Genomic DNA, 21412 nt, shown 5'->3' with positions numbered 1-21412 from the left:
TTTAATTTAAACTGAATTTCTGAGGATAGCACTTAAAAAAAAAAAAACTCTTTTGAGAATATAACTGATCGAAATAAAAATGGGATGCTGGAATGGAGAAGGCCATACAAAGTAACTAAAGATAATGTGCTCAAGGCTTTAAAAAAAACCCTATTTCCTGTGATGTGATGAATATGAATGTTCCAACGTGGCTTTGGAAACACTGTGGACTTTGGGGAGCAATCATTCTCCTCACTGAGTCCCTCTAGTGAGTTACTGTTCAGGGAGAGTCGGAAGCTGACTGTTCCTAGAGGGGAAGACTCTGGAAACTAATATAATACAAGGGCTTGAGTGGAAGAAAGGAATGTGTCGTAAGCTTCTTTATGACCCTAAGGGATGTTTTGTTTATGCTTTATTTAACCCTTGGTACCTCAAAGCAAATTGTAAGTACATTCGTGAACAAAAGAAAACTGAAAAAAAAATTGCGTGAGATTAAAAGCTCCAGAGATTGTTGGATTTTGAATCACAGATGAGTCATTTTTGAAAGCATGGTGTTCAGAAAGACAGTTTTATCCATGAATGCTATTTACAGGTAAAACGAAAGGCGAAAAGGCTCTAGATGCTACCCAGGAGGGTGTGGGATTAATCAGGGCTTTCGTGTGCAGAGGAGGGAAATTGCCTCCATTTGTTGTGTTTGGCTGATAGTGTGGGTTTTATTAGGTGTTTATATTAGTGTGCATTTTGCCACACGCATAAAGGAGAGCCGAGTTTTATTACGTGAGGCCTCGCGAATTCAGATTTATGCTCAACATTACGCAGGCTGAAGAGCATCTTTGTGTAAGAGAGGAAACATGAGACCGAAGGGCGGAAGGAACAGATCAGTCTCCTAAAAATACTTTGGGAGGTCAGCATGTAAACAGTGGGGACACAAACCGTCATGAGTCCTTGTTCTTCCTCAAAAGTAAAGAGCCTGAGAATTTCTACAAGTCAGTCCTCCTTAGCCTGTTTTGAGTTACCGTCTATTTTCTTTCCGTTTTCTGTACATTTTTAAAAGTGAACAAAAAATGGGGCCCCTGGGTGGCTCCGTCGGTGGAGCATCCGACTTCGGCTCAGGTCATGATCTCTCGGTTCGTGGGTTCGAGCCCCGCGTCGGGCTCTGTGCTGACAGCTCGGAGCCTGGAGCCTGTTTCGGATTCTGTGTCTCCCTGTCTCTCTCTGCCCCTCTCCACTCACTATCAAAAAAACGTGTCTATCAAAAAAATGAATAAACGTTAAAAAAATTTTTAAAAAGGGGACAAAATGAATGTATACTTGCCAAAGAAACCGGTGGTATGACTTTAGAACATGAATTCCCCTGCGATGGCTTTGAACCGGTGACCTTCGCAGTATAGCGGAGGTCACAGTGGTCTTCAATGCAAGACTATGACAATTTTAAAGAGAGCAAATGGGGGGACATCGGGAGGTATATTAAACAAGAGGAAGCCCTTTAAGAGCTTCTTCATAAGTTATATGTATTTTTATAATACACTGTGTTTACCATAAAGAATAAAAGTGTAAAGGTACGCCCTAATGCGGGTTGTATGGTTGTGCAAGCTGACGAAACATTTTCACACGCACCGTCGTCCCGAGCGCTCGGGACCCCAGCGAGGGGGGGATGCCGCCCGCCCGCTTGGCAGGTGAGCCCGCAGAGGCTGAAGCGCCCAGTGTCACCGGGGGGAGCGGGTGGCCGCCGCCGGGGATGGGGAGGAGCTCCTCGGGGAAGCCCGAACGCCTCCCCAAGGTCAGAAGGGAAAGTGTGGGGGGCGACCTTGATGGGAGGGGTGGCTTACCGGGTGCTGACGCGGCACGAGCCCTGCGGGGCACAGAACCGGAGGTGTGCGCAACCCAGGGAGGGGGTCACCGGTTTGGGGACGGCCTCTTACACACGGTGACCCACGAGCAGCTGGAGTTGGGGGGCCCCGGTGGGTCTGGAGGGAGGCATCCTCTGGCGAGCCCCAGGGGAGTCTGCGACTCTGTGCTGGGGAGGAAAGGGGCCCCCGGGGTGGGCCACCGCATCCTGGGGCCATGGGGGTTGCCCTCACCCGCCCTATTCCTCCCTTCAGCTCAGCCTCTGCACAGATGTGGGGAAACACAGTGTCCGAAGCCACCAGCGGGATGGGAACCGACTGAACAAGCAGGGAGAGGCGACTTTCAGGGGTCCACAGGTAGCCAAGCAGGACTGGCATCCTGGAGGAGGCAGCCCTGGTCGCGGAGGGTGAACGGAGCCGGCCTGACTTCTCCCAGTTCTGGAGGGGACGCAGGGGTGCCGGGTGGTCCGGTTGCGGTCTCAGTGGTCCCGACCACCCTTGTGTGGCATAGAAAAGAAACGGGGACTCAGGGAGGACGTTCCATCATGATTTGAACATTCTGTTAGTGCTTTCCTTGGATCTCTCAGATTCCCGAGCCTTTGGCACAGCTCTGGAGACGCGGTTCGCAGGGGATCCCGCGCGTCCCTTCCTCTGCGTCAGACGGTGGGGTTCCGGAGTCGGCCTCTGGGGGACACCCGCAGCTGCGTGCATTTCATCTGGGCCCAGACCTCGAGACGTGGGGAGACACGGTAAGGTGAATTTCCGGAACAGGCAGAAACGGGGCCGGACTGAGCGGTCAGTGAAAGAGTGACTCACGCAGCAGCTGGCGTGGGGCCTGGCGCGGGTCCCTTCCGGAGGAGGGAGCGGTGTCCCCTCGCGTTCCCTTCTCTCTGAGCCTTCGTGCCCACGCGAGCGAAAGGGCGGAATCCAGATCTGTCTAACTGACAGGGCAGCTGGGAGTCCGCAGCGGGAGGATGCAGGGGGAAGCGCCTGGACCCACACAAGTGTGAGATTTGAGTCATTGCCACGAGGTTGACACACGGGGACCCGTCCCCTGGGCCACGCCAGCGTCAGGAGGCTGCGGAGAGCGGTGGGTTTGGTCTGGTGTGGGAGGAGGCGAGGCGCTGAGAGCTGGGCTGCGTCCCAGGCCGAGGGGGCAAACGCCGGAGGCACTGGGGTGACCCGAGGCGCAGGGCACTGGGAGGGAGCACTGAGAAAAGCCGGTGCCCAAGAGCCCCAGGGCAGGAGAGGATGGCTGAACACCGACAGGCCACGCGCTCTGAGCGGCTTCTCGCAGATGACCCGAGGGGAGACCTGGAAACGAGTCCCGTGGCCGTGGTGGGGACGTCGTGGGCCCCCACCTCACAGATGACACAGAAATGACACTGAAGGCGAAGAGAGTCTGTAGTCTCACCTGAGGACTGGGTTTCTCATCTTACAAAACCAAGCAGCTTTGTTTTAACTGTGAGGTTAAATTCAACTTTGATCCAATGTGATTTAACTTCTATTTAGAAGGAAATCGAGTCGTTGTCCTTTGGGGGAATTATAACTATGTCTGGGCTAGGCTTTTAAAAGCTGAATTAGGGGCGCCTGGGTGGCTCAGTCTGTTAAGCGTCCAACTAGAGCTCAGGTCATGATCTTACGGTTCATGGGTTCGAGCCCCGCATCGAGCTCTGTGCTGACAGCTCGGAGCCTGGAGCCTGCTTCCGATTCTGTGTCTCCCTCTCTCTCTGCTCCTCCCGTGCTCGTGCTCACGCTCCGTCTCTCTCTCTCAAAAATAAACAAACATTAAAAAAAAAATAAAAGCTGGATGAAAAGCTGAAAGCTAACCTACATGATTTCCTTGAGAACTCAAGACATTCCTTCACTCTTTTCCTTCTGGGTGCAGGATTTATTTGCTCTTGATGCAAAACACAACATTTTAACTCAAATTAGGGAGAAAAAATGGAGAGGGGTAACAGGGCAGCCAGAAAGCTCCTGGACCCCAGTAGGACTCCTGGGGTCCCTGTAACCGTCTCTTACTCTCCGGGGCCAGGACAGCCGTGCCCTGGCCTCTGCTCTCCAATGTCGGTCTGATTCTGGGTCTCACCCCGGGCAAAGCGATATACAGCTTCTACAACCACGTACAGTGTCAAAGAAAACAGAGTATAGTGTTGACAACTTGTGTGACACATTCTGAACTGTAATCATTTCCTACTGATTGAATACAGTACCCGAGAAAGTCCCACTGATGTTCCCAGAGTGTAGATGAGGCGTTGTGGGACTCCAGAGGGGTTCATTGTCCCTGATTTGCTTAGAGCTTCCCCTGAGAGGGGAACAGGTATATGAAGACCATTGAGATCTTGGGCGTTGTCCTCACTGATGTCTACCCATGCAGACCATGTAGCCCTTGGGGACTATCTGCCTATGTGTTTTAAAGTTTATTTATTCATTCTTAGAGAGAGAGTGTATGTGTGTGCAGGGAGGGTCAGAGAGAGAGGAGGGAGAGAGAATCCCAAGAAGGATCCATGCCGTGCTGTTAGCACAAAGCCGGATGCCGGGCTCACACCCGTGAACCACGAGATCATGACCTGAGCTGAAATCAAGAGTCAGACACTTAACCGACGGAGCCACCCAGGCACCCGTGCCCATGCCTTTTGCCTAGAGACCTCGTCACCTGCAAATGATCCTACCCTATACAAATACGCCCAATAATGGGATACTACTCTGTAACGAAGGACAAACATTCACGCAACAACACGGGGGAACCTCAAACCTGTTAAGCTAAGTGAAAGAAGCCAGACTCAAAAGACTCCAGACTGGAGGAGTCCATTTATAAACTATTCTGGAAAAGGCAAAACCATAAGGCAGGAAGCAGATCGCCAGCTGACAAGGTCTAGGGAGGGGCTTGACAACAAAGGAGCAGGAGGGAAGGTTGGGGGGCTGGAACGTCTAGATCTTGCTTGTTGAGGTGGCTGTACGGCCCCAGATGTTGTCCACACTGATGGGACCGTCTACCAAGAAGTGAAAGTCCGCTCTAGAAAAAGACACTCTGCAAATTATACCTCAATGGATTTGACCAAAAAGAAATGTTTTTAAAGAACCATTGACCAAGAATGGGTGACACAGATGTTGAAGTGAAGAGCCAGTCATGAAAAAAGTAAGATACATTGATGGATGTATAGGGGAATGGATGGACGGCTAGATAGGAGATAAAGCAAGTCCAGCGAAACTCAGTGGCAGAATCCAGGGGGTGGGTAGTTGTGTAGACGCTCCCACCACAATTCTTTCAACTTTCCTGTATGTGAAAATTGTTGCCAATGAAATCTTGGAACACATTTAAAGAACACATCTAACACCTTTCCTTCATGATTGGTACCATTTAGAGGGGTGCTTGCAAGCCCACAAAATCCCTCCCACGCCACGGCCTCTGATGGGCTCAAAAGAGCATATTTTCTGATCCTTTGAAGCCATGCTGATAGAAGTAAAGCTTCCCCTTGTCCAGAGGGGGAGTCTCTCGAGGTTCTTTGCAGGCTCCTTTACATGTGTTTACTTGTTTTCCTTTCACACAACGATAGCAAGTGAATCCTCTAGGCTTTGTGTCACTTGCTCGGAAATTGAAGGATTGGATTAATTTGACTCCATGGATAACAAGTCCTCGGGGAAAGAAACTTTGGGCGGCAGAAATTCAGAGTCAGCAAATATCCCAGACCCTGTTTTTTCTGGATCTTGCCCGGCTGTGCAGTGCACGGGCTCCAGCCCTAGACGCCTCTCTCCATTTTGTGATGGGGACAAGTGTCAAACCACCCACTCACAAGCACGAGAACACCTCTGCTGCCTTGGAAACCAGGCACCATGGGACCAGCCCGCAAGGGGACAGGGAATGGTCTTGTCTCCCAGTCGGCATTCATTTTGGCGGGGGGTTGCAAAGATTCACTCTTCCGGGAGCATGTGGGGACTAGTTCCACCCTGCATTACCATGTGGGGACAGTGGGGGCAGTGTGGCAAAGCTACAGAGTCCCAGACTCCAGGCGAGGTGAATAGTTCAGTGCACGCTCCAGTCCCCATCCAATACAATCCCTTTTTACAATTATGGTCTTTGTGTGTGTGCGTGTGTGTGTGTATTTGAGTGAATCAGATTAAATATACTCAAACTGCCCGAACCCTGCAAACCTTCGTGTGCATTTATTTGGCCGTATGAACCCCGTCTAAAGAAATTCAAGGCTGCTGATGGACACAGAAAGGTATTCAAGTTAGGTGGCTACATGAGACGAGCAAGTTGCAGAACAGATCCGAGAAAACAATACGTTTAGTATGTTTCAGTCCGAGAAATGAGAACACTATGCTGTATGGTCGTGGGCTGGGGGTGGGGGGGGCGGGTTCTAGATGACTTCCCCCTCTCCCTTGTGTTTGTATATTGCTTGATTCTTACACCACAGAGACGTGATGGTTTTGTATCAGCTCAAAACGGAATGAAGATGTTTGTTTTCTAGCGTTACTGCCCAAGCTCGTGGTCTTCACAGCCTTGACAACTAGCGTGTGTGTACCTGTGCACACACGCACACACATTCATATGGACTTAAACAATTTCTGATCTTGCTGTTTCGGAGGAAAACCCAACACGCACAAAGTGGGTGATGTTTGGCTCACATATTTCCAGATGGTTTTCGTCTCCTGGAACCCTCCTCCCCCTGCCCCCACCCCCAACTTAATACACTAGCTTCACGTTACCCAGAAAATGTGCTCTTTTGCTAATTTTCTGCTTTTAAGCAGAGACCAAGTTGTTATTCTAGTGAGTAACTTTTGGGCTCTTTGTATCTGTCTGAGAATAAAAGGCTTTGGGATCTGTCACCAAGCCCTGAGTTCTCTAATCCCTCTGCAGTTTTCTTTCTTTCTTTTCTTTCTTCCTTTTCGTTCTTTCAAATTTGTGTTCATTGTAGTAGTGTTTCTTCTTCCTCTCCTTCCCTTTTCCCTCCACACCCTCTCTTTTGTCCGCCCTTGGCTGGACACAGCTAAAATATCTGTCCAGATCAATGTACATACAAAGAGAGCACTTTTTCAACCAACAGAACCCCCTTGAATTATTCAAAGTATCTCCCTTTCTCGGGTTTCCCGTCCTTTTTTTCCTTGACAGTAGGAGCTGGAATGGGGCATTTGGCAATGGCACTCCCAGACTCAGTCATTAAGGCAGAAGAAGGGTGAGCCTTCTAGAGAAGCAATTACTCTTCTGGACCATGAGAAAACAGGTAACGCCACGTTGGAAGGTATATAAAGGACTCTCGCATCAGTGGGAATGCGAGGGTCCCCAAACAAGATACAGCTGAATCCTCTGGAACTGGCAGGACTGTGGGGTAAACGAGATGTGGGACTGGGGGGAGACTCAGGCCTGGGGGGGGGAGAGCGGGGTGAGGGGGCAGCCTGCCTGTTGTCTGAGCTGAGGCTGTTAATGGACAATTTCAGCTGGTGGATAAAATGGAGCCTAGAAGAATGTGTAACTTAGGGATTGTAGGGAATGTTCTAAAAGGCATTTTGCCCCCTCGTTTACTGGCTCCCAAATCTTTAAGCTTACGGCTTTACAGCAAACAGACACCACCACAGGGATTCTCGGGTGGGGAGGTGGACCAGAGAGGCCCGGCCCACAGCGGTAGCAATGCTGGAAGGAACAGACACTCAGGGCGATTCCAATGGCATCAGGGCAGCAGCCTGGCGGGTACGAGGCAGCAACGTGGCTTCTGCTCCTCTGGGATGTTCGAGTGTCTGCGCGCTGAGAAGCCAGCTCGAGGCATCCCCAGGCCAGACTCCCAGGGGAGGGGCGCAGGGAAATGTGAGAGTGTCCAGGCCCGGCCCGGCCGGCAAGCAGGGAGCCAGTGCCGAAAGCCGATAGTAAGCGGGCCTGCTCTGTAAGCCGACGCTGGCTCTCGGGCAGGCAGGGGCCATCTGCGCAGTGGTGGCCCCGTGGGGACAGAGGCCGCCGGGAAAGGCGCCCCGCGCACCTTCCGTAGGCCTCTCTGGCTCCCTGGGACCCGCCCGGAGCCTCGGCCCTCGGCCTGAGCTCCATTGGAGCCACCTGTTATTTAGAAGAGACTCCGAGAGCTGTCTAGGGACCAGAGTGCTCCCCAAAGCCACGCGGGGGCAGGAGGAACCGCAAGGTGATCTTACCTCCTTGTGCGAAACTGCACGTCCAGGACAGCCACGGACGGGAGAGCCCTCCTTCGAAATCTCGCCCGCACTCCCAGACACGGTCCAGAAGTCTCCCTACTGCCCGCAAGCCCCCAGCCGCCCCGTCACAAAGAAGAACGCCACCCACTGAGCCAGGAGAACGGGCAGAGGAGCAGACCTGACAGCCGAGTCACGTTACCCCTGGGAAGGAAGTCGCCAGTGGAATCTCTGAGCAGCATCCCTAATCTCAACCGTGTATCAGCTTTGTCACTGCTGTCTTCCCAGGGACCCAGGGAGCTGTCACTGGGGTCCGCGAGGGTGCCATTCTGCGGCCTTGTCCATCAAAGTTCCACCAGACGGAGAGGCAAAACCTCTGGAGGACACGACAAGTCGTCCTCGGGCTGTGTCATCTGGATGTTTTTACTGGTACGGAGAACGGCCTGGGGATCCACCATTGGGGAAAACACCGGGTTTTCCAGAAGAAAGGAGTTGTCGCACCCCCAGAGGCCAGAGTGGTTTTCCTGGGCGCGGCTGGACCCTCCCGCCTGCGGTGCTGCCCAGGGCTGGACGTGCGGGCGGGTGACGTCAAGGCTCAGGAAGAAGGGCCACCTTCCCCAATGCGGCATTTACCCCCCAACCGCCCAAAAGCACTGGTGGCCCCGCTGCACTGTCCCCCACGTCACTGTCACCACTTGTGTCCTCTCAGATGCCAGCAGCCACCAAGGCCATGTACCAGGCATGGTGCAAGGAGGGGACACAAGTCATGTCTTTTAACCTCCCCAGTAGCACTGTGAGGCTGGTGTCATCGTAACAGCCATGTTACAGTCAAGGAGGCGGGCACCAGGGAGGTACAGGGACCCCCCCACAGGCCAGTAGCTAAGAAGTCTCCCTGCTGTCAGAGTGTTACCCTTGCCAGGTGTCCTGTCCCTCAGTGTCCCCTAACTGTGGCAGAGTAAAGGAAAGGCAGGCTCACGGCCAGCCCAGACGCTGCTGTCCTAGTTCAGAAAGTCCAGGCGTCCATTGAGCTATCGGTCACACCCCTCTTTACCTGGGGGTCTCAGGTAGGCAGCCTGGTAGGGTTTCTGGGGCGTCAGAAGAGCCTCTCTTCAGTCTGCCCACCATTGTGGATTTGGGCCTTTCTCTGGTGGCCCCTCGTAAAATGCAAATATCCCAGGGGCACCTGGGCGGCTCAGTCGGGTGGGTTTCTGACTTTGGCTCAGGTCACGATCTCGCGGTTCGTGGGTTCGAGCCCGGAGTCAGGCTCTGTGCTGACAGCTCAGAGCCCGGAGCCTGCTTCGGATTCTGTGTCTCCCTCTCCCTCTGCCCCTCCCCAGCTCGTGCTCTGTCTCAAAAATGAATAAACATTAAAAAAAATTTTTTTTAGGGGCGTCTGGGTGGCTCAGTCGGTTGAGCGTCCGACTTCAGCTCAGGTCACGATCTCACGGTTTGTGGGTTCGAGCCCCACATCGGTCTCTGTGCTGACAGCTCGGAGCCCGGAGCCTGCTTCAGGTTCTGTGTCTCCCTCTCTCTTTCTCTGCTCCTCCCCTGCTCACACTTGGTCTCTCTCTCAAAAATAAAATAAAGATTAAAAAAAAAATCTAAAAAAATTTTTAATGCAAATATCTCTACGAAGGGCAACGTGTTGTAACTCTCATACCTTGGTTCCATTACATTGCATGCCACCCTACTACAGACCGTAAACATCTCATTACAGACACCGGGAGTGAAAAGCAGCAGCCAGGGGGGGTAAGGGAAGGTGGCCTTCGGGAGTCATTGCTTTAATAAGAATACAATTTTGCTTGAACTCAAGCCTTTACTGAGTATTCTAGGTGCCGGGCATTTTGCGGAGTTATAGGCCTGTCTTAATGTCTGCAATTTACTTTAAAATACTTTGGCAGGAAGTAGATAAAGCGAATATGGCAACATGGTAACGACTGTTAAGTTTAGGTGATGGGTGCATGGGATTCGTTATATGATTCTCTCTACTCCTCTGTATAGTTGGAAATTTTCGTAAGAAGAAAGCTTAAGGAAAAACAAAGCTTTCCAGTAGCTCAGAATTCATGTTCTACCGCAAGGATGACAGGCTCTGTGGTAAGCATAATTCTAAGATGGCCCCTGACTCCTGACCCTGGTACACATGCTCTGTGTGATTCCTTGATCTCCAGTGTGGGAAAGACCTGGAATATGATGAGGTTTTACTTCCATGATTAGGTTATATGGGCAAAGAAGGATTTTACAGATGTAATTAAGATCCCTGATCCCTGATTTTGAACTAATCAAAAGGAGATTGTCCTGGGTGGGCCTGGCCTAATCAGGAGAACTCTTTGCAGGAGAGATTACAAGCAGTACCAGATACTCTCTAGTTGACCTTAAGAAAACAGGACTGCCATGGTGGAGAGAGGGCCCTGTGGGTAGCCTTTTCTTGCTGAGGGCCTCAGTCCTACCACAAGGAACTAAATTCTGCCAACAACCGTTGAGTTTGGAAGGAGACTCTGAGCCTTAGAGGGTTCAGCAGTTATGGCTGACACATCGACCACAGCATTGGCTGACCCTGAGCAGACCCAGCTGATTCATGCCTAGTCTCCTGACGGATGGAAACCGTGAGGTAATAAATGTGTATTGTTTGAAGACAATAAGCTTGTGGTAACTAGCTACAAAGCAACAGAATACAAATACAGCTTTTTGCTGTTGAGGCAGATCTAATTGATGAGAAATAGTACTGGGTTGGAAAGGATTCCAAGACTGGGCCTGGCTTCCCTGGGTGAGGAGAATGGTGGTCGATTAGCAATGCCTGCATGGGCACGGGGGTGCAGAGTTGATTAGCAACGCCTGCATGGGCACGGGGGTGCAGAGTTGATTAGCAACGCCTGCATGGGCATGGAAGTGCACAGTGGTGGCATGTGTATCTCCTATTGCCATTCAAGGTCCCTTTGTGAATTTTGGGGAAAAGGTTATTAACTTATTTTTTCTCAGTAACAGAATCACCCGGAGGGTTACTCTTGGGTCTCTGAGTCAGAGGGGATGCTGACCTGTGAGAAAAGCCTCAGAGAAAGGGGACAGAAAAAGTTATCAAAGACAGAGTTTAGCAACTGCAAAACAATGTCTAGGGCCAGCCTTGTAGGCTGGTGTTTGCAGTGAGAAACTTCTCCATTGTTCTCGCTTCAGCGTCCTCACTCTTTTCCCCTTTCCGTGGCCTCTACTCCTTGGCCTTCAAACACGCACAGGTGTTCATGAGTTGGCAAAGTCAACCCCAGGCAAAGTCACTTGATCCGCTGCTGATTCTGACTCACACTGACTCTAACACGGCGGGCCTCTTGACCACTCTGGAGAAATGTCAGAAACCCACCCCCCACCTTCCTCAGACGCTTATGCCAAAGAGGTCAGGACCAGCCTGCTTAATGTCAAACCTGGATTAAGCATTTGTTAACAACTCATTGTTTCGTATTAAAACCATGCAGAAACCTTCTCCCGAAGTCCAGGTGTTAGTCCCATAATTGAAGTACGATCGCTGTCATGAAACCGGTCCTTCTCCCAAGTTCTTGCCTGTGGAGGGTAGGCTGCCCCACCCCCACCCCATCGCTATGCAACAACACAGATCATACTCGACCCTTTCTCAGCGACACGCCCCACACCGGAGGTCTTGTCCGAAATCGGCGGGACCACAGCTCTTCTCCCCACGGACACAGAACGAAGGCTCGCAAAAGCCTGAGTCCGAACGTGAGAGGTTCAGGTGAAAGAAACAAAGAAAATTGCTAACGGCTGTTCCATTATATTAAAGATTCTGCTGCGTGCAGTTTCTTGCACGTGGGGTGCTATTTGAAACCCAAGCAGCCCAGCTGGGCCCCCCACGCTAATACATCGTCACCGTTTGCTATTTATCCTCCCAAACCCCTCATTCCTCTTAATTCAACTGTCTTCACCGGGGGCTTCTAACATGTAAGAAAGTCTCGCCAACATCTAAGGAGGCTGAAACAGCACCGTGTGATGGGCCTTTAGCGACAGCAACACCCAGCCCTTAAACCAGGGCCCGGGGGTCCACAGTGGTCACACTCTGTGTCACGGCCTACTGTCCGCTGGTGAGTATTTAAAGAGTTAACTGCTGGTGTTTAGACTTGAGGGCTTGGACTGAGAAATTAGCATGTTTTTGTTTTCTGGAAAAGTCAGGAAACCTGGCCACGTGGGCCTCCGTTCCTCATGAAAACAACGTGACGACAATATGGCGCCCTCTTATGAGGGGCACACGTGTTCCCCATTTACCCCAGTCTCTACCGTTCCCTGTTGCCTCTTCAGGCCGAGGCCGGAAGTCACTGACGCTCGTCATCATGGCTTTACTGTTGTTTTTCTCATGACAAAGAGGAGCGCTGTGAAAACAGCCCTTGACCCACTCACGTACCTCAGCAGCCTAGCCCCTTGATTTGAACTTGCTGACACGTGGGGTTAAATGACCCTCCCCGGCAATAGACCCACACCAGTATGGTACTTATTGGGGGCTGATGGTCCCAGCATATATTAGGAACGCTCTTTCTTTCTCAGATTACTTCAACACTGAACTCTCCCTTTTGGTTAGCGTTTTGTCAACTCAAGGGGAAACCTCAGTGAGAGTCTGATAATTTAGGAAACACACGACTGGTCCTTTAACGGAAATGTGACTCACCCGAGTCTCACCCGCTCTAGCTACCTGCCCGTTTGATCGGACATCTGGCGTCTGGCCCCCCTGTAGTAAACGAAAGTGCCAGTTCACACAACCCCTTGACTGGTGTCAATACTCATTCGTAGTTTCCATCTAGATGCAGAAATAAAGAGAGAGGCCCTCTCTCACCTGCTACTTGAAACAAGGCATATTTTGTTACCTCTAATTAGGAGGCAGCTACAGGAAGGAAGGGGGAAGGAGGGGAGGAGGAGGACTAAGGTCTTGGCGAGAGGGTGCCCTGGACGAGGAGGGGGCAGGGAGGGGTGCGGAGGGGAGGCCAGCACGGAGGAGGGGCGCAGGCCACACCCTTGGGACACTCACGGTTGAGCTGCCTTCTCCGGATCCTGTCCCTCCATGGCCTGCTTCTGACCCAGTGTAATCGTGAAGGTAGCACCATGGTCCCGGCCTGAGCCTTCTACAACCTTCTCATGGCAGGGAGCAAAAGGGCGCCGGGGGATACGGAAGCCAAGTCCACTTGTATCAAAGAAAAAAAAAAAAAGCACCCCACACAGAAACCGTCTTCTCTTTTTTGTATCTGAGGCTTCCGTTGACTTCTTTATCTTCTAACTTGCTTTTTCCTTTCCTTCCCTTCGCTCCCCGCTGGCCCGAAGGCGGCTGCCGGGCCGCGGGGCCGAGCCTCTCCCGGCCTCCTGTGCCATGTTTTATGCATGAAGATGCTGGGGCGGTAATTTATTCTAGAGGAGCTCCTGTGTCCGCCCCGCGTCACAGCAGCCGGGCGCTGGCTGGGGGAGGGCAGGTGGCGGGTCCGCGGGGAGGACGGGCTCCCGCTCTGCAGGCAGGATTGCGGAGCTGGGGGGGGGGGCCGGGGCCCTCACACCTTGGGGCACTTGATTTATTTACTGTTGGGTCTCTGGCACCAGGCACAGGGCGGATGAACAGCACATAGTTGGTGAATGGATGCGCGGTCCCGTGATAACCGACGTGAGGACTTCTTTGTGCCCCCAGGAGCCCTTTGCTCCAGTTAAGCTGCTGGCTCCCTGCCCGCTCGAACCTTCCCGCCCGTGTCTCTCCCTGTACTCTCCCCCACCCCCCCACCTCCACTGGAAATCTTGTTTTCCTGTGAAGCATTCCTGAACCCACATTGACGGGGCCGTCCCCCGTGCACCTGTGTCCCTCACGGTCCTCTGGCCCGCGGCCAGACGGCCCTCGTCCGTTAGAGCTCTTCTCTGTTCTCTGGTTTGTTTTAACGCGCGTGTCCGAAAGGGAGGCAGCTTCTCGGTAGCAGGAGGTATAGTCCTTTCCCCGAGCTGCCGCGTGCCGCGGTGCGTATGGGAAACTGGTGGCACGAAGGAGTGGCTGGGACAGTCGGCCTCCCCGATCTCCGTAGCCCCTCCTCAGACCACCCTGAATGAATACACGGTGTAAGTAAATACACGGTGTGGGTGATAAAAACGCAGCCTCACGCGGGCCCGCAGGTGCGGCCCCTCCAAGCAGATGGCTTTCTGGAACCGCCCTCACGCAGACGTGGCAGAGCCTCGCCCGGGAGGGAAGCTCTCCCTGATTGCCCTTCCGGACGCCCTGTCACATTGCCGCACACAGCCTACCGTCAGTGGTCAAGGCCTTAGGAACAGCCTTGCCGTGAGGCCGGGATCGGGAAAAGTGACACTCAGGTGCCCGGACTGAGCCCAAGAGAATCCACCAGCTGGCTGAAGGCAGGGTCCCTGGCATCTCTTTGGTGTCTCTCGCGGGGCCACGAGCCGGGGGGACGGGTGACTGCGGAGAGATCGGAGTCGGGAGGGCTGGAGCGGCCCCCAGCCAGAGCTGTGGCGTGGGCACGGCTTACTTCCAGAAAGGAAATGACCCACAGACCTCCCCAGGGTTGTAGAGATGCAGTGAGATAAAGTGACTCTAGGGGTGGCAGCACATTGGACCGCTCCCCGGGAGCTCAGTGGCTCTGGGCCCGGCGGGGCATAGAGTACCTTCCGAAACGTCTTTGGTAGCCTGCTGGCTAGCTTCGTGTCTTGAACATCACTGTGCCTCAGTTTCTTCATCTGTAAAGTGGGGAGAAGAATGACAGCCGCTGCCTTCGGGTTATGCTGACGTCATGAATCGATACACGCAAAGGACTTAGATTGTGCTCAGCATAAAAGCATTGCTCCTGGTTGTCAGCGGCTACTGTTAATTAGCCATGTGATTTCACAAAAGGGGGCAAATTCCCTGGGCCTTTGTTTCCTTAGCTGCAAAATGGGGCATGGGGTGGGGGGGAAGGGAGCTGGGGTATATTATGCCAAGAATCTGGAGTATTAGTTTCCTATTGCTGCTGTAATTTATCACCACAAATTTAAAAGGACACCAATATCTTACAGTTGGGGAGGTCCAAGTCTGGAATGGGTCTCACCAGGCGGATCGCGGAGCTGGGTTCCTCCTGGAGGCCCTAGGGGGACGATCTGTTCCTTGATTCCAGGGGCCTCTGGGGGCAGCTGGTTGTCCTCGAATCTACATCCAGGGGTCTCTGTGAGCCTGGGGGACCACCACCCCAGGGCCCTTTACACCAAACATAGTGACTTGGTTAATGAGGGTCGGGGTGGCTTGGCTGGTCTACACAATCACCGCTGGGCCCTGGTGGGTCTGTATCTCGAGCTTCATTTTCCAAAGCAGGGTGGAGGGTGGAGAACAAGATTTGCACAAAAATCTATGTAAGGTAGCCACTGAGTAGGTTTTATCGGCTGTTGCAAGGGGACACAATCCCCTAGAATGACGAACGCAGGACGAGAAAACCAGGAAGCCTAGGAACGGACGTTCTCACAGTCTTGTCTGCCCTTGACCTCCACGATCATTCGCTGCAACGCGTCTCTGCTCTTCCTGCCACTAACGGTAAATCAGATCAGGTGGCCGCCAACCAGGCAAATGAGAGAGGAGAGGAAGCTCCAGAGAGGATGCTCCCTTCCGCCATCTTGGTTCACCATCGGCTCTTCAAAGTCTGTGCCCACAATGAACTTGAACCTACAGTATGTGATACAAAATGAAGCACTTTTTTTTTCTTTTTTTTTTTTTCTTTTTTTTTGCAGTCGGTATCAGATCTTCTTTCCTCCTCCTGAGGCCACACATTTCCTCAGGCCTGTGCTGCCTGAGTCACTGCTTTTCTGATGCACATAATTTACAACAGCAGATGGGGGAGAACAGCGGGCCAGGGGGGCGGAAGGCACAGTTAGGTCTAAGATGAGAGGCAGTTGAAAAGTTTGCATTTCCTCTTCTCTTGTGCATTGAAATACAAATCATAGCAGTTGATTCCTGATAATCACGGAGAGACTGGTGGGAGGGGGGGCGGAGCCAGAAGCAGAGGACTTTCCATCAGTCTTGCCAGTTCTTTCCGGTCACGTTGGCCGTGCTGTGGGCCCACGGCTCATACCGAATGGTTCCCCTTTCTGACTCCTCAAGCTTTCCCTTTTCTTTCGCTGAGCACACACTTGTAAACGGTGGGAATAAGTGTCTGTGGACAGTGTCACCCTCCCAGGGGACATTCTCCTTTGCGCTACGGGTCGAATCTCAATTTCTGACTCTCCTCTAGGCTCGTGCTGCTATTAAACTTTCATCAGTTGCAGGATTTCACGGCCAAACAGATTCTGCCAGGAGCAATGTGTTTAAAAGAACATGAAAAAAAAAAGGGGGGGGCATAATTATGAGATTCTTTCTTCATTCTCCCTTCGACTCATTTTCAATAGATGGAGACTAGATGCTAGGTTCAGGAGAAAGCCCACCAGCGGGTTTATTTCTACTTTAAAACAGTCCTGGGGAGAAACAGACTTTCAAGGCCTCAGTGGAGAATGGAAACCACTGAGCTAAGGCCCACAGTGCTACTTTTAAAGCCAACCACTAAGGAAAACTTGGTATTATTTTTAAATAAAAGCTTATCAAACACCAGGAGGAAAGACCAGCACAGCACGGTATTTATTTCTCTCCTGCCACAAACACACATTAAAAAGGACATAGGGCTCAGCTTATTCCCTGGAACCGGGAAGGGAGCGGGAGCCAGGTCCTGGCTGTGGCTTTCTGGCTGGCTATCAACCCACATTGATGGAGTGCTTACCAAGAAATAGGCTTTGTGTTGCATGCTTTGAGTAGATATATGCTTTTGTTTAATCTCCCCCATGTTCTTATTAATAAGTAGCTATAGTAATCTCAATTTTTTAATTTTTATTTAATTTTGAGAGATAGAGAGACAGAGCATGAGTGGGGAGGGGCAGAGAGAGTGAGGGAGACACAGAATCCGAAGCAGGCTCCAGGCTCTGAGCTGTCAGCACAGAGCCTGATGTGGGACTCGAACTCCCGAACCGTGAGATCATGACCTCAGCTGAAGTTGGCCGCTCAACCGATCGAGCCCCCCAGGAGCCCCACTTCTCTTCTGTTTACCCCAAAGTAAAAATGAAGAATCAGAACCTCCCAGAACTTCGGAGCTGCAGAGAACTCGGGGATCACTGCCCGACCCCTTCACATCACGGGAGGGGAAGCGGAGACTTAGACAGAAATGTCTCCTCAGTGGCACCAAACCAGTTAGTTCCTGACGCAATCTTAATACCCCATTGTTCTTTCCACGTTCACAAGCCATCACAAGCCTGACTTCTCGCGTATGAAATGCATGCATTGTTGGCAGTGTTTTGAACATTATGTTTTATGTGTGAGCAAACAGCATCGCAAGAACTGCATTTTATTTTTTATTTTATTTTTTAAAAATTTTTTTTCAACGTTTATTTATTTTTGGGACAGAGAGAGACAGAGCATGAACGGGGGAGGGGCAGAGAGAGAGGGAGACACAGAATCGGAAACAGGCTCCAGGCTCTGAGCCATCAGCCCAGAGCCCGACGCAGGGCTCAAACTCACGGACCGTGAGATCGTGACCTGGCTGAAGTCGGACGCTTAACCGACTGTGCCACCCAGGCTCCCCAAGAACTGCATTTTAAAATGGTGCTATGATGGGGTGCCTGGGTGGCTCAGTCAGTTAAGGGTGGGACTTCAGCTCAGGCCATGATCTCACAGCTCGTGGGTCCGAGCCCCCCGTCGGGCTCTGTGCTGACACCTCGGAGCCTGGAGCCTGCTTCGGATTCTGCGTCTCCCTCTCTCTCTGCCCCTCCCTTGCTCATGCTCGCTCTCTCTCTCTCTCTCTCTCTCTCTCAAAAATAAAATAAAAACAAAAAAAAAAAAGTTTTTTTAATGGTGCTATGAAACCAGAGCTTCCCAAAGGTTTCACTTGTGTGGTTCCCAGAGGGATACTCATCTGACTGGGGGCACGTATATTTTTATACATTTTTAGGACAGAAAGGGAAGAGAGTGGAGAGAGATAAGGAACACAGTGAGGGATGGTCTCTCCTTGATGTGTCCGCCGAGGGTCCTGGACCCACAAGAATCTGGGCGCCTGCTTGAAGGCAGTTGTCCAAGCAGCCCGGAGGTGTTGACTTCACTAGGTTAATCCGATTCAGATTTTTTAGATGTTGTAAGCACTGGCCATATAAAGATGAACAATACGTGGGTTTGCTCCGGAGAACCTAAAGTCCCGTGGGGAATGAGGACCGATTCACAAATAACTCCATTACCGGATCCGATGCGGTGGGTGTTGGAGCAGGCCCCGTGGAGCCATTTGGGAGCCCGAATGATAAAGAAATGATTCCAACAGGAAGAGGGCATCCCGGGCAGGTTTGGGGAGGTGGCGGCATCCGAGCTACGCCCTGAAAGACTGGGGGATGTCAAGGCGGGGAGAGGAATGAGAAAAAAGGCCTCTCGGGCTCAAGACTCATGTGCACAAAGGCTGGCGGAGGGGGGGGTGGGGGGGTGGGGGGTAAACGCCAGGCAGCCCTGGAAGGAGGGGAGGTCCGGGGCAGCAGGGAGAGCAGCCTGATGGGGTGGCCGGAGGCCCCACGGGGGGCGGGGAGGGGGGAGGACAGACCCTCCTAGTCCAGAAGGAAGGGGACTTGTTATTCATCCAGGGCCTCCCTCATCACTGGGGTGTCTCGCCTTGTCCTCAGGAGTCCGTGGGTCTCACGCCTCCTCTCTTCACCACGCTACCTGGACAAAGAAGAATCAGAGATGCCCATGGATGCCGCAGGGTGTTACCCCGCAGGGACGCCAAATAAGGTGGTCTCGAGAGCCCAGAAGCTGCCTCTTGGCGTCTCAGAGAGGGTGGGCAAGGGCCCTCGTGGAGTCATCTTGTCCCAAGCTGTGGGGTTGAGGTCCAGAGGCTGAGAAGGCACCCAGGGAAGACCGTCTCTGGGAACTGTGTCATACCAAGCAAAACCTCAACAGAAAACTAGAAATCGGAAAGGAAAGCCATTAACGTACAAGGCGGAAGAAACACTTGGCTGAAACACTTTGGGTTACCTGGCCGACATGTTTAAAAGTGAAACAAACGTTGAAAATCTAAAAGATGTAAGCATTTACTGAGGGCTCGGTACGTGCCAGACGTCGCGCCAAATGATTTGGGGGCATTATCTCCTACAACCCTGGAGAGCCTGATTATAACCAGAAATTCGCTGGGTGAGAGTGAAGTCTACGCCGAAGGGGTTAGTTGGTTGATAGCAAAGGTTAGTGTCATCGAGTTGGGATAACCAGCTCATCCTGGGTTGCCAGAGGCTTCGCCGGTTTCGGCACCGCAAACCTCACGTCCGCGGAACCCCCGGTCCTGGGTGAACTGGGATGGCTGACCGAGCAGAGTCTCTCTCTCCTGTTTTTAGGGTTTGTGCGTGGAGAGGACTGGACAGCTGGGCCCCTTCCCCCCGGGACGACATTGGATGAATGCTGCCAAACTCCAATTTCTGTATCTTACTGTTCTAGCTCCTCCCCTGTGCCTTCTTCCTACATCTGCTGCCATAGGTTCATCTTGAGATGGCGAAGCAGAACTACGATCGTTCCCTCTCCCAGGTGCCTTCCTGCGCCACGGTGGCGGGCAGGTGCCAGCGTGGGGCACACTCACCTGCCTCTAGAGCTCCTCCGGTGACTTACATCCGACCAACGGGTGCACCGGTGTGAGTCTCGAAGGAGCGAATGGGCAAAAGCAGTTGTTGGCCTTGTGTCAGGAGAACGGACTGTCTGGCAAGCAGGTCGACCCAGAAGCTTCCCGATCATGGCAGAGGCATGGTGCTTCCGGGGCCTTAGGCGGCCTGTGCTTTTAAGTTCAGACAGCGTACCCTGAGTCCTCGCAATGATATTATGAGCTGTCGGTAACCATTCCTAAAGCTCCTTTTGCATAAATCAGCCAGAGGATTCTGTAGTTTGCAACCCAAATACCACAGACAGAGATGGTAATTTGGATGCCATTACCAACCGCTTCACAGCGGCCTCCTGGAGTCGCTGTATTGGAAGGAATTCTGAGGCCTCGTCCAGGCTCAGTGAGAACACCCGCTCTGCTGGATTGAGGCCACCGTTATGGCCCCGGAGAGAGAATAATTACAGTTGTGCCAGACTTTCGCCATCTGTGGTTAAGGCGATTGACAGAAACATGTCTTTCTTCTTTGGTTTTACAACCATACCGTCATGCGTAAGGTGACTTCTGCTAAGGTGTTGATGTTGTAAGTTTAACTCTGGAAATCTGAAATTTTAGACGTATTTCTTTACACTTAGTTTTTAGAAGTATAAGCTACGTTTGTCTCTGACGTCGAGGGTTGAATGATTGTTGCTGGAAGCTCTTGAAGAATGGGAATGTTCTCTTGAAAATTTCTTGCTCCGCCAAGATAAAGGAGATTCAGAATATTTACGTTCTAGTATACATTTTCACTATATATGCCTGTCTATATTATAGTAGGTATGTATTACCTTTAAGGAGTAGGATAATCAATGTGGCTAGAAAGAAGGAATTAAGATCTTGCTCGAGTTTAAATATGTATGTATTCTATTTCTTACAACTTCCCTTTACTATTCATAGTTTAAAATAAAATTTTGTTGAATCCTCCGTAAAGGCTGTAATGTGTGCTGGTGATAGGAAATTACATTTGTTGCATTGGCTGTAGAACATGACTATTATAGGAGACAGAATCTTCTTACTTAAACCATAAAGAAGTTAGCAGCCTTATGCTACTTTCTCTTCCACTGTGTATATCTCTCAGGTTCTCTTGTTGGACAGACAAGGCATCCGCTGGCCCCACTTACAGGTGGAGAAAGAAAATAAAGCCACTCTGCCTGAATCCACAACACAAAGCATGATTTCTTTGACAATTCCTAGAGTTTGGGGTTCCTCACTGTCTCTCCCTTGTCCCATGTCCACCTGAAAGGGCTCATCCCCTGGGGGATTTTCTCTTCGAGGGGGACTTTTACTTTCCAACTCAGAGGTGACAAAGTTAAGGCTGTCGTGAGGACGGCAGAGGCCATCCAGCCACTACCGTCTCATCGCCCAGGCACGGCCTGTTCTGACACCTGTCGACGCAAGTTGAACAGACCTTTTTTTTTTTTTTTTTTTAAATTTTAAAGAGAAAGGAAAGAGTTTTTTCTTTGACCCCAAGTTAAGACAACGGCCCGGGATACACAGTCTTTACAAAAAAAGAGACTGTTGTAGGGAAGGAACTTTTGGTGCCGGGTTATGTATATTTGTTTGTTTTACATAAAGAGTTACAAATCATCATGACGAAAGACATTCCAGAAAGTTACAGACTTTATCTTAGTGTTTTTAGTGTGTGCAAAGCTGTAGGGCTCTAATCTTATGGGAACCAGGGAGGTTTGTTTTCTTATCTTTATGTTTGGAATGCTCCGTTTTGGTTATTTATTTTTTTTTAACGAAGCAGATGTACAAGTGTGCTCCGGGCAGAAATAGAGCCCC

General features: G+C 51.5%; 1 protein-coding gene across 7 annotated transcripts in view; it reads right to left on the bottom strand.

Annotated features, from left to right (window-relative positions):
• The window catches only part of RIPOR2 (RHO family interacting cell polarization regulator 2), a 232700-nt gene extending 219380 nt beyond the window's left edge, over positions 1-13320 (bottom strand). For 3 of the 7 annotated variants that reach the window (XM_045497207.1, XM_045497209.1, XM_045497212.1), the window contains exon 1: positions 12976-13319. In XM_045497207.1, the coding sequence (XP_045353163.1) occupies positions 12976-13051 (76 nt within the window). In that variant the 5' untranslated portion in view covers positions 13052-13319. Of the gene's footprint in view, positions 1-12975 lie in introns of all 7 variants that reach the window. The other 4 variants (XM_045497204.1, XM_045497206.1, XM_045497208.1 and 1 more) reach the window with 3 other exon arrangements.
• Between the last annotated feature and the right edge of the window lie 8092 nt (positions 13321-21412).

This window comes from Leopardus geoffroyi, chromosome B2, assembly GCF_018350155.1.
Source record: "Leopardus geoffroyi isolate Oge1 chromosome B2, O.geoffroyi_Oge1_pat1.0, whole genome shotgun sequence".
Classification (NCBI taxonomy): Eukaryota; Metazoa; Chordata; class Mammalia; order Carnivora; family Felidae; genus Leopardus; species Leopardus geoffroyi.
The sequence above is the reverse complement of the archived record's forward strand: the minus strand, read 5'-3'. Positions and strand labels throughout refer to the sequence as shown.